Below are 12,563 nucleotides of genomic sequence, written 5' to 3' on the forward strand. Positions count from 1 at the left end.
TATTTGAGTTAGTTAAAGCCTTAGTTTAAGCAATGAAGTAGCTAATCAATGTTTTAATAGCAAGACTTAAGCAACGATGTTCTAAATGTATGCCTATTCCATTTTATTAGTATCTAGTTAAGGAGAGTTTAAGAATTTCTATCAAGACAAGTTTATCTTATTGGAAGATCCTCAAGACGAGAAAAAGAAGACGTATCCAATCATATTTTGAGCTTATTATAATTTTTCTATATAAGATTCATTGTTTACTAACTTTACTTGTGTAGCAAGTTAGATCCTAGATCATCGTAATCGACATAATCATTCCTCTTTCCACCCTTAATTTTCTTGTAGTATACCTAATTCATTGTAATTATTTATAGGGGATAGTGTATTTAAAGGAGTTCCCTGATCCCTATGGTTTTCTTGGAAAATCTCTCTGACCACCTAGTCAAAAGGTGGACAATTGAATCCCTATTTCTAAGGGAATCGTGGGTCGGTAACGACTGTGACTTTTCTTTATCCAAAGCACATCTTACCCATGTTTCTTATCTCTAGGAGCAAGGAAAACATAGGGGAGAGGCAATACCTCCCTTCATGCAACCTTGCGTCGTTGCCCTTTTCTAGGGTGGTCCCAAACGGTCGCCCTAGAGAAGGTTATCAGCATATATAATGTAACGCCCGTTTTTTAGTTTGCGTGTTTTACTTAATTATGTCGTGTTATGATATGTGTTTTGTTTTACTAAATTATGTGTTAATTGAGTGCTTGTGCGATATTGGCGTTATTTGTGGGGTTTTATCGTAAATAATATAAGTTAATAAATTAGGAGAGTTATTGGGCTTAAGGTAGCATTAGTAAGTGTAAGGTGTGATTTAAGGCCCATTAGTAATGAGAAAGATAGTAAGTTAAACAAAACAAGGGTTTTAAGGGTTTTAGACTTAGAAGCTCATTTTGACAAAGTTGTGAAAGAAGAGAAGAGAAGAGTGAAGAGAAAGAGGGGAATCTCAATATTGAAGCTAGAGTTGTCTTCAATCCAAACCTAAGGTAAGGGTGGGATTCTTTCATGCTAAAGGGATGTATGATGATGTTTTGGGTGAGATTTTGATTGTATGTTTGTATCCATGGAAGTTGTGTGTAGAGATGTTAGGGTTTATGAACAAATGCATGAATTTATGATTTGAAATGTGTTTTAATTGATGTTTGATGATGTTATGATGTTAGAAGATCCATAATATGTGTTATATTTGTGGTTATAACATGTATTCTATTGTTGTTCGTGATGTTTGGTGTTTTTTTCAACTTGATTGAGTTGAGTTTAGGGGATTTGGGATGGAATCCGTATGCTGTTTTCTGTGATTTGGGATTTCTGAAAATCGCCAGTTCGCGCCGCGAACTTTGTTGGCGCCGCGAACGGCTTGGCAGAAAATTAGGAAGATTTGGTTCACTCAGTTTGCGCCGCAAACTTTATTGGCGCCGCGAACTGCTTGGAAGAAACTCAGGAATATTTGATTCACTCAGTTCGCGCCGCAAACATTGTTGGCGCCGCGAACCCTGTTTTACAGAACTTTTTCCAAACTTTGAAATGACGTAACTTTTGAACCGTAACACCTTTTCAAGTGCCGTTTGGACCTACGTGAAGCCCTAATTGATGTTTTTCCATTGAATATGCTTGGTATAACTTTGAAAACTCTTGGAATCTTTCTTGAATTGGATTTTGTTGGCATTGGAGATCCAGAATTGATTATGTCGTTTAAGTTGATCATGTCGTTTACGTAGAATATGTTGTTCGAGTCGATTATGTCGTTAAGTGTGATTGTGAATGTGCATCATTGAGTCACATTCATTGCATTGTTTAAGACGGCCCTTGTGGCAAATGTTTGAGACGGCCCTTGTGGCGGATGTTTGAGACGGCCCAATGGCAAATGTTTGAGACGGGAGTTTTACTCCAATGGTACCACATGCATTTGCATTGTTCGAGTTGCATAAGTAAAGTCGTATGACGAGTCATAGTTGAATATTTGTGTGTGCATAACATGAATGTTATCTTGTCTCGATTTGATGGTTGTTTCGTTGATCATATGTGATAATTGGCTAGGTATGCCTTAATTGAGATTGATATTATTGTTGTCGGTAAGATGTTCAATGATGTGAATAGTAGTAAGTGATATACGTTGAGAAGTGGTGACCAATGTATGATTATTTCTCCACTTTGAATATTATCATACACTTATTTATAATGAATGATATCTCACCCCTTCTGTTTGAATGTTACCCTTCATTGGTAACGTGCAGGTAATGACGCGGAGTATTCGTGTACCTATAGCTCGAGTCGGTGTGTGTCGATGCTCTGATACGTAGCACCCGGGGAACGTTGGATTACTTGTTTACGTTTTGTTTCTTGTGTTTATCCTTGTTAAACTTTATCCTTATGATATGCTGAGACTTGTTAGATGTATTGTGCCGTGTTTTGCCATGATATTATGAGTTGTATTGTTGTTGACATATGATTTCCGCTGCGATGCAAGTATTTGATTGGCTGACAATGATTAATGATTTCGATATTGTTCTCCTACATGTGTGTTATGTATCTAAGTAATTGAGCATGATATACGTATGTGATTTTGTGGTTTAAAAATGTGACGCTCCGAATCGTTATGTTATATTCGCTTGAAATTTTGTACTCTGATATTCCTGTTGATTGCGGGGTAGATTTGGGGTGTTACATATAACACTACACTTGCTAATAATTATTTCACAATACTTTTACGATACACTTATTGATATTTTATTTAAATTATTTTCAAGCATAGATCCTCCATCATTTTCCAAGTATCGCGGACTAGAACGTGTTGACGACTACACTGAGGATTTGCCTCGTGTGTGACTAAGTCTTACAATTTTATTGACCATATCCTAAAAAGATGATATATATTTCACAATGTACGGTGAGCACCGTCAAACGCGGTTGTTGGAAGCGATATTCTGGTACTCTTGATGGTTGTCTTATGGGTCTCGACTTATGTACCTACATCTAATTGAGCGAGTAATTAAACAGTTTTGATATTTGCATGGTATGCCTAGGGACTCCATAATTTTTTCTCCATGTCCTCCATAGAAAAGTCGATGCAATATTTGCATACTACAATGAACATCTGGTGTCAGATGATGTGTGCAGTGTGTTAGTTCCTCGTCTATGGAGTACGATATACACTTACATTCGATGATTTTATAAAGTGTCTCGTCCTTACATGACACAAGGGTTAAAAGGAGATCCCCTAGGGCAGCTTAATTAGGAGTTACTATAAAAGGATTAGGCAAGGACGGGCCATGTCATGGATGTACTGCCGATATGTCACCATATTATTTCTATTGAGAGAGAGGTCATAGCTAGATGAGAGTTTTAAGAAGACACTCATGAGAAGACAATCTTAGCTGAGGCATGACATGTATTGCAAGTATAGAAGGTAGAGGAGGAACAACAGTACTAGATATACACAGTAGTAGTTAGTAGTAGTTGTATTTTTATTTATATTATATAAACAATTTAAAAATTTGTATGGTTAATTATTTTTTATGAATAACAGATGTATAATTTTTGAATGAGTTTATGAAATTTTGATTTTAGTTATGTCTTATTTAAGTGTATGGTCTATAGTGTGAATAATGAATGAACTTATGTCTTACGTAAGTGTATGGTCTATTGTGCGAATAATGAAAGCACTATTAAATGGTATGAAAATTTCTTCCTAAATACTGTCTAAAAGGTTCATAATTCTATCCAAGATGTGTTCAAATTTTGAAATCCAGATGCACCCTATTGTTCTAAATAAATACTCAAACCAAGCGTAAAATTATGCACCCGATTGTTCTAAATAAATACTGAAATCATACGTAAAATTATGTCCAATGGTGTGTCTAAAAGCAAAACACATACAATATTACTTTAGGAGTGAAACAGGAGATTAAAATCCAGAAAATTAAAATCCAGACTAATATTTTTGCCTGGATGAGTGTCTTTCTGAAGAATAGAATTCTTGTATAATTGGTGTGTCCAAATTATAAAATCTAAATAGTGGGAAGGGCATACTTGAGATTTCATAGGGTTAGTGATCCTTACATAGAGTGTAGTGCACACAACACTCAAATTTTCCATCACATTTGAAGGCAGATAGAATTGGGTCAAAATGATAATCTCAAGTGACTAGAGGACTATTTTATATAAATTTTAAAATTTTGTATAAGTAAAATAAATAGAGAAATACTTATTAAAATAAAATTATCATACACAGGTATATTCAAGTAAAATATATTGAATTGTGAGTAAGCAAATAGTATTCATTAAATATTACATCTGGAAAAAAAAATGTATTGAGTAGGAGTTCTTTTATTGTAACAGTTGCATTTTGTTTATGTGTATATACATAATTTAAAGAGAAAGGAAACAAAATGTAAAACCTAAATCCACTAAAAGCTTCAAGACTTGACCTTTAAAAGTCAAATCCAAAAGGAAAATTTAACAGGGTCAATGGCAAAATGCATCTGTAATTGGGTCAATGATAATTGTAAGCAAGTACCAAAATTTTATCCAGGCTTTCACCCAGAAACTTCACCGGTTCAATTTATCGCTAAAAGAATGAACCTAACTTGTGACTAAATTGAAAGTCAGAAAGAATTGAGATCTTATTCTTGTTCTATCTACAAACTTTTCTGGATCTCATCCATCAGTGACATCAATGTCGTTTTCCACTCAGAGCACTGTGAGTCCGAGATAAGTAACTTGCGCAACAAGTTTAGCTCGTCAAGACTTGCCTTTTGTAGAATTGATTTTGTCTCTTCAAGAGAATGACAACTTCCTCCTATGTTGTTGTCCTTTGAATGATCAATCAAATTGATACCGAAAACTTTGATGTTGACGTTATTATCTAAAGGGCTACTTGAACAACATAGGATGTTACAGTTATCGATGACACTGCCTGGAGATGTGGGGAAAACCTTGTGATTCCAATACTCTGCACACTGATGACCGGGATCTTGACCTTCAATGGCCTGAAAATGTTTGTTGGAACATAAGTGAGCATATTCAAGAAGCTGCGCAAAAACATTAATAAGATTCATGTGTTTACATTACCTGAATAATGGACGGCGAAAGGAAGCCGAACATTCTAAGACCGTTAATGCTGTTCAGAAGCTCTAAGGAAGGAAGTTCACGTTCACCTCGATTCCTTCGCTCAATAATTTCATTATGAAGTCGTTTTAGAACTGATTCCCAACACTTATCTGCTGAGGTGTCTGTAAAAGTGTCGCTCGGACATTCTTCCATTGTAACCTGAAACATTTAATGGAAGTAAGAAAGAAATATACTTGAACTTGAAATAGGGTGCGTTCAAAAATAGCGCTACTTTAATTTATTTTCACTTTATAAGACTCCTAATCCAAAACAAATAGGGAAACAAGGTCAACAAGTATGATACCTTGAAAAGAGGGCCAAGAAGTCCAGCATCAATGACTTCAGAAACATAGCTACATATTCTTGTTGGATGGAGTATATTAAAGAAATTAACTCGACTCTTGAATCCTTCAAAAGTAAAACAATTTGAAGTTAAACTTCCATGTATCTAATCAATGGTAAAATCTAAGATCGGAAAAAGATCTTACTACAGCATACCTTTTGGATATATTGCATTCTTACTCGACCATGGCTTTCCATGAACAACAGATCCTAAACTTATAGGCTTGACAGAAGCACCAAAAATTTGCATTAGGCAGCTCTCTTGCGTCAAAGATATACTCATATTTTCACACGCAATTTTGGGTTTCTTTCTTGATTCTGAATCAATTTGCAGATCCATCTCATACTTTCCACCATCAGATGTACAAGAATTGTGAATATCCCTTGAACATGATGAAACTTCTGTCTTCACAACAGAAAATGAACGTGATAGGTCACCGATACCAACAAGTTCCATGTCGTTTTGTTCCTTTTTGCTCTCTAAACAGCTTACTTTTTCCTCTGCTGAATCACCCTTGTCGTGATAGTTCTCGGTAATATGCAGCAAATGCTTTTCATTTCCACCAGATATAAGATCAAGGTTCAAATCTAGAGAAGCTGCGTGGTCCACCGAATCTTTGTCTACAATAATTTTATTGTCATTATCACTATCTATACTTTCATTTGGTGCACTAAGAGATACAGGGTGAGATTCACACTGCATTGGCTCTGAAGAAACATGACGACTATTTGAACTATCCTTGGTTTCTCCGAGACCTTTTTCTACCTCCACCTCATTGGCCTCAGCAGAAACCATTCCGAAGTTTCTATTTTCCCATAATTCTAGAGCACATGAATCTCCTTCTAGTGCTTCAAGCAATTTGTTTAGCTCATTCATATTATGCCGAAGTAGAACAAATCTCTTGTCCATTTCGCATGAGCAGAGCGAACTTGCGTGCTTAAGACAGGAATATCTATCAGGAGAGCACTCACATCCTACAGCTGATAGGTATAAGTCATAGAAACAAGAGAAGCATTCTTTTTCTGTATGCAAATCAAAGTCATTGGCCATCTTCCGCAAATTAATATGAGTTGGAAGACAGGCTAGCCTCTCTTCTTCCATCTTTATCCTTGCCTGTCACAAAATTGGGTAACCGTAAATAAGAAATCCGATTTCTGCGAAGTATCTAAAACAATTATTCTAAAAAATAAATAGAAACTAAATCATTCTAAAAACACTACCTTAAATGCATTAGTAAGAACTCCATCTTTCCCACATACGCTTTTCCATTTCAAATTTTTTGCACTTTCCTTTCCGTGAAGAGTTAACTCTGCAAGGGCTCGTATAGCTTCTAATGATGATCCAAATAACAGCTTATCGTGTGACAATGAAGTCTTACGACGTTGTAAACTGTAAAGCTCCACAGCATTCAGGCCATGCATTAACCAATCAACAGGAGCTACATTCACTGCTTCTGCACAGTTGAAACCACAATTGAACCCAGAGTGGTACCCCCTTGGAAAGGTAATGACAAACTCCCCAGAATGCTGAACAGTGCGATAAACAGGAACTCCCTCAGATTGAAGAATTGATGGCGATAACTGAGTAACCTGTGCAAAGATGAAAATCAAAATTTTGTTAAAACAAACTTTACCGATAAAATATACATTTTACACATGGAACCAATAAAGTTTCGCTAAAGCACCCAACAACTAAAAGTACTAGCCAATAACTGAAACGATAATGATTAAGGAAAGTACAAGTCATAGCATTATACCAGATCATTGAGTAGATTAGGTTGTTCTTCAAACAAATCAGGCAAGTGCTTCTTCATTGCATCTTCAAAAGGAGAAGCATGGCTTCCAGGTACTCCATACCATATTTTGGGGTCACCCCAGTGTAGATAATTAAGCGAATAGAGGTGATGATCCTCAACATGCTGTTAGAAGCAGGATATGAAGACAATGTGTTATCTTTCTAGGAAACTATTTAGGTTAGAAACTAAAGAAATGTAAAGTTCATAAAGACACGCTATTTTCTATTTTGAATGGCAAAGACACGCTATTATAAAGGTAAATAAAATATGATAATATTCCATGCCGTGTCTTACCCAGCAAAATGATGAAAAACACATGCCAACATACAGCCATGGAACTAGTACTCCTGAGATGTCACTTCCTTCAAAACTTAGTACAGAACCTGGTAGTCGTGGGAAGTTATTTAAATTCCAACCAGAAAGAGCATACTGATCCGGATAACCCTTAGTTAAGGATGATGATGCCTTAGGAAAACCACTTCCAAATACTCCAGTTTCCAAGTCGGCTCCATAAAACACCTACAATATAAGAGTGTGTCATTTATTTTGTTTGCTCAATTACGAAACAACAAAGAATGAAAAGAAATAATACCTCAACTTCATCAGTTGGTTGCTCAACTATCCGCCAGTATTCACCTTCAATTTCCTCCTCGGAGGGCTCCGGTCTCTTTTGGCGGTTACTATCACTGAGTTTGTCGCCATCGTTGGCATCTTTCAACCCAAAGTAGCATTCCTTAAAGTAACTAGCATATTGCTGAAAGTCTTTAAACGTGAAGTCCGACCCTGATTGGAATCCGTATTTCTCTTCAGCTTCACAAGCTTTATTAGCCTCGGAAGCAGAATTGGAAACTCTCCTACATGTTCCTGTTTTGGAGTTCTTTCTACGTTTTCGTTTCCTTCCCCTACTTTTTTTCCTCATAGGTTCTCTATTTTGAAGTAAATCAATTTGCTGAATTCGGGTCGAAAATTCAGCATTTTCCCATATATGTTTCTCCTTAAGAAGACAAGGTGGAACCCAGCAAGCCGGAGGGACAATCCTACATATCCCATAAGGTTCAGCTAAGGGGCGTATCTTCGCAATATAACTCAGAGTATCTTCAAACTCCTACATAAAAAAGAGTAAATATAAGAAACCATAGTCATTACATAAAGCACAATAGTACTGCCATATAAACAATATGAAGATGGCTAAAAAAATCAAAAAAAAAGTACTTCGATAGTCGGATGAAACACAGGTGCTTCGTCTATTATTGGCCGACATGGTTCTGCTGGATCCCATCTAGCAGATATCTGCAACACAACAACAATAATCCAACATAAGAATAGCGAGAAAAATACAAACTTTTGTTGTTCACGCGTGCTCAACATATTAGACCTAACAACGTACCTTTTTATTTCTCAGATTTTCAGAAGCCTCGAGTGCATTGTTCTTTTTCGGCTTATGCCGAAGAGGACCATCCTGAAAAATATGTAAAAACTCTAAATTAACGGTTGCTAATTGCTATGCTACTCAAATCACTTTGCATAAGATCCCAACTCCATTAAAAGAAATAGCTATGGATGCCAATCAAACACAACAAAATAACGATTTCGATTAAAAAACAACAAAGAGATGACCAAATGATTAAGAGACACCAATATCACACATATATAGGTTATTCCAAAAAGCTAATCAAGGGCATTACATGAAAAATATCTAAAATTTTCAAACCCTATGAGAGAAAAAAAACTCATATGCCTATAGAAAAAGATAAGGGTTTAGGAAGAGGCTCATCAATTAAACAAGAAACATAGATACAATGTTATAAACAGAACAAAACAAAACAAAACAAAAAACAACATAAAATTTTCCAAATACCCTAAACAAGTATAACAAGATCATCAACAATTGTGATCCACAAAATCAAGGATAAGAGATTCATTATAACATAGAATCTATAGATATATACAAATTCAAAACAGATCATACATTATTAGGGTTTGAAAATCAAACCTCTTTAGCATCAGAATTTGCATCCAATTTCAACTGTTCCATTCAATGAAAGATTTTGATAAAAAAGAACCAAATTGAATATAAATTATCTATCCCTGCAACAACAAAAAAATCCAATACCCTTTAAAAAACAATCATCATCATAATCATCAAAGTTTCACAAATGATCAAAAAAACAAAACCCAGAAACGGTTTTCAACTTCTCTTATGGCAAAATAACTGTCCACAGAAAAACTTTCAAGGAAAAAAACAAAAAGATTAAATTTTTACAAAAAAAGAAAAAAAATGAAGAAATTATGATACGCACCCAATGTAGCAAAAGAGAGTTTTGGGTTACTTGGAGGTTGTGATTTGCGTATAAATTGAATAAAGGGAAAATTTTCATGAGGGAAATTAACAGAGTGAAGAAAACCTAAATGCAAATTGAATTTGCATGTGTGTGGAAATTTGTGTGAGAAGTTCTAACAAATTACCTAAAAATTGGCAATAAAATACTATAAAGTATGAAAAATATATCTTATGAGTTTTGGAATCTAATGCTCATATATTGTACCTGAAAATTAAAACTGAAAATTAGAAATAGGAATTGACTAAGTAAAAGAATTTTATTTATTTTAAATTTTAATAGGTGATAAAGGAAATACATTAAAGTTGTTAAATAGAAAATATGGAATATATAATTTGTAGGGTGGAGAATAGGATAGTTTATAAAAAAATTAAAAATACAGAACCTAACCATATTAAATAACTTAAATATTTTTCTTTGTTTTTAAATTGAATTAATGTTTTTTAAATATTTAAAATCAAATCAAATTGTAATTAATCGAACTAAAGTTGAAATACTTGAATCAAAGTTAATTAATCAAAAGAGAAAATTTACCTACAATTTTAGTTGTAATTTTTACTATTTTTAAGTGTATAATTTCTTCAAACACATATGCAATTTTCTTCTATTTTTATTTTATAAGCGATATTTAAATATACTTGTCATATTTTTATTGAAAAATAGTAAAAAAAAATACATTTAAAAAATTGTATCTAAATTTTCTCCTTAATCAAATATACATATTCATGGTTCTAACAAGAAACCGAATTGCATTGAATTAAATCATACTAACAATTTAATTAAAAAAAATATACGTAGATATTGAGGTGTTAAGAAGAGGGCGTCAACTGAAGGAATCTAATAAAGACAACTTGATCATGCCTGTAACTGAGAAATAAGTTTGGAATGCTCTCAATAGCATTGGTGACACAAAGGCTCCAGGTTTAGATGGGTTTAATTCCAAATTCTTTAAGGTCGCTTGGAACATCATCAAAGTGAATTTGATGGCAGCTATCCAAGAGTTCTTTGTGCACAAACAACTCTATGCAACTGTGAATTATGTTATTGTCACACTCATCCCCCAAAACCCCATAGGCAAAGAGTATGAAATGTTAAGACCTATTGCATGTTGTACGACTATTTACAAAATCATTTCTAAGGTGCTGACAACTAGGCTCGGCAGAGTGATTAATGAGATTGTGGGTAATAATCACTCAGCATTTCTTCTTGGAAGAGTAATTCACGTCAACATCTTAATGGCACATGAGCTGTTGAGAGGATACAACCGAAAGTACATATCCCCTAGATGTCCCATTCAAATGGACACCCATAAAGCGTATGAAACGGTGGAATGGCCTGCATTGGAAATCCAAAGGTGTCTGAATACTTTGAAGAAAAAGCCTGACTTCAATTTCCACCCAAGATGTGAAAAGTTCCACATCACTAATATCAGTTTCCTAGACGATCTCATCCTGTTCAATAGAGGATACATCACTTCTATCAACATCTTATTGGGTGAGTTCAAGAAATTTTCACAAGCCACTGGTTTGGTAGCCCACCCTACAAAATGTAAGTTGTACTTTGGTGGAGTTCAGGTTAAGGACAAACAAGATATTATGCTAGTTATAAGATTTCTGGAAGGCGATTACCTTTCAAATACTTGGGAGTTCCCCTCTCAAGCAGGAAACTCACCATACAAAAATGTCGACCATTGATTGAGAGAATAGTTTCTAAAATAAAGCACTGGTCAGCAAAGCTTCTAAGCTAAGCAGGTCGTTGCCAACTGATTAAAAGCGTGCTTTTTGCTATAATAACCTATTGGATGCAGATCTTTCCACTTCCACAAAAAGTGATCAAACAAATTGAAGCGACTTGTCGTAGCTATCTTTGGAGTGGAACAGACGAGATCAGTAGGAAATCAACCATTTCATGGGAAAAAGCGTGCGAACCGAAAATTGTTGGAGGCTTAAACGTCACCTCTTTGCAATGTTGGAACAAGGCAACAATAGAAAAATTACTATGGAATATTCATATTAAGTCTGACAAGCTGTGGATTCGCGGCTCGATACGTACTACCTTAAGGGTTGCGATATCTTGCAATGTCAGGTAACCTCTAACTGCTCATGGATACTGAAAAAAATTGTCAAAAGTAGAGATTACTTGGTTAGTACTGGTTATTGGTCTGATGCTGTTGAAAAGAAAAAATATAAAACAGGTCTAATGTAGAAAGCTTTGTGTGTTGTGTATGAACAAGTTGCATGGAAAAGAGATCTTGTTCAACAATCATGCAAGACCAGGAGCCATATTCACTTTGTGGATGGCGCTTATGGAACGATTACCAACAAAATAGAGATTGGCAAAGTTTGGAATCATCACGGATCGCAAATGTTGCTAATGTGATCATGATGAGACCATGAACCATATTTTTTTTAATGCAATGAGACTAACACAATCTAGAGAGCTATTCTACATTGGCTGCAAATCAATAGACAACCAAAGGTATGGACACAGGAGATTAAGTGGATCATTAAGGAAACAAAGAAGAAAGGTGTTCATAGACAACTTCTAAAGATTGCATTGGCAGAAACAATTTATGAGGTATGGCATAGAAGGAACAATAGTATTTTTGCACAAAATGACTTGGAACCGAAAGTTACAGATAGAATTATACACAACATTAGAGTGAGATGTAGTATGTATAGAAAATTAAGCATACTTTTTAATCTATATGCTTAATTAGGTTTTATTAGAATCCTGGATCCAATTAGATCGGTATGTACTTCATTGTTTTTTGGTTAATAAGAATTAATGCTTTGATTCGGAAAAAAAACTACTAACAATTCAATACATTTTAGTTAGAAGTAACTAAACTATTTTGGTTTATTTTTTTAAAATTTTTGTTAGGATTTAATTCAGTTTGATATGATTTGTTTGTCTTAATTATACTATGAACCACACTA

General features: G+C 34.7%; 2 protein-coding genes across 3 annotated transcripts; one reads left to right on the plus strand and one right to left on the minus strand.

Annotated features, from left to right (window-relative positions):
• Positions 1 to 4,265: 4,265 nt before the first annotated feature.
• LOC131594703 (lysine-specific demethylase JMJ15-like) lies at positions 4,266 to 9,776 on the minus strand. 2 transcript variants are annotated; one of them, XM_058866895.1, is made up of 12 exons: positions 9,752 to 9,776; positions 9,279 to 9,373; positions 8,673 to 8,744; positions 8,498 to 8,575; positions 7,878 to 8,390; positions 7,580 to 7,804; positions 7,247 to 7,408; positions 6,711 to 7,079; positions 5,646 to 6,603; positions 5,452 to 5,555; positions 5,109 to 5,306; positions 4,266 to 5,026 (listed from the first exon to the last, which is right to left on the minus strand). In XM_058866895.1, the coding sequence occupies exons 2-12, from the start codon at positions 9,318 to 9,320 to the stop codon at positions 4,676 to 4,678; spliced, it is 3,072 nt and encodes a 1,023-aa protein (XP_058722878.1). In that variant the 5' UTR covers positions 9,321 to 9,373; positions 9,752 to 9,776; the 3' UTR covers positions 4,266 to 4,675. The 2 variants fall into 2 exon arrangements, with proteins under 2 accessions (XP_058722878.1, XP_058722877.1); XM_058866894.1 differs by lacking the exon at positions 9,752 to 9,776 and adding an exon at positions 9,586 to 9,745.
• An 831-nt stretch (positions 9,777 to 10,607) lies between these two features.
• On the plus strand, positions 10,608 to 11,318 carry LOC131597033 (uncharacterized). Its single transcript, XM_058869755.1, has one exon. It carries the CDS (start codon positions 10,608 to 10,610, stop codon positions 11,316 to 11,318), a length of 711 nt encoding a protein of 236 aa, XP_058725738.1.
• The last annotated feature ends 1,245 nt before the right edge of the window (positions 11,319 to 12,563 follow it).

This window comes from Vicia villosa, linkage group LG4 (genome assembly GCF_029867415.1).
Source record: "Vicia villosa cultivar HV-30 ecotype Madison, WI linkage group LG4, Vvil1.0, whole genome shotgun sequence".
Classification (NCBI taxonomy): Eukaryota; Viridiplantae; Streptophyta; class Magnoliopsida; order Fabales; family Fabaceae; genus Vicia; species Vicia villosa.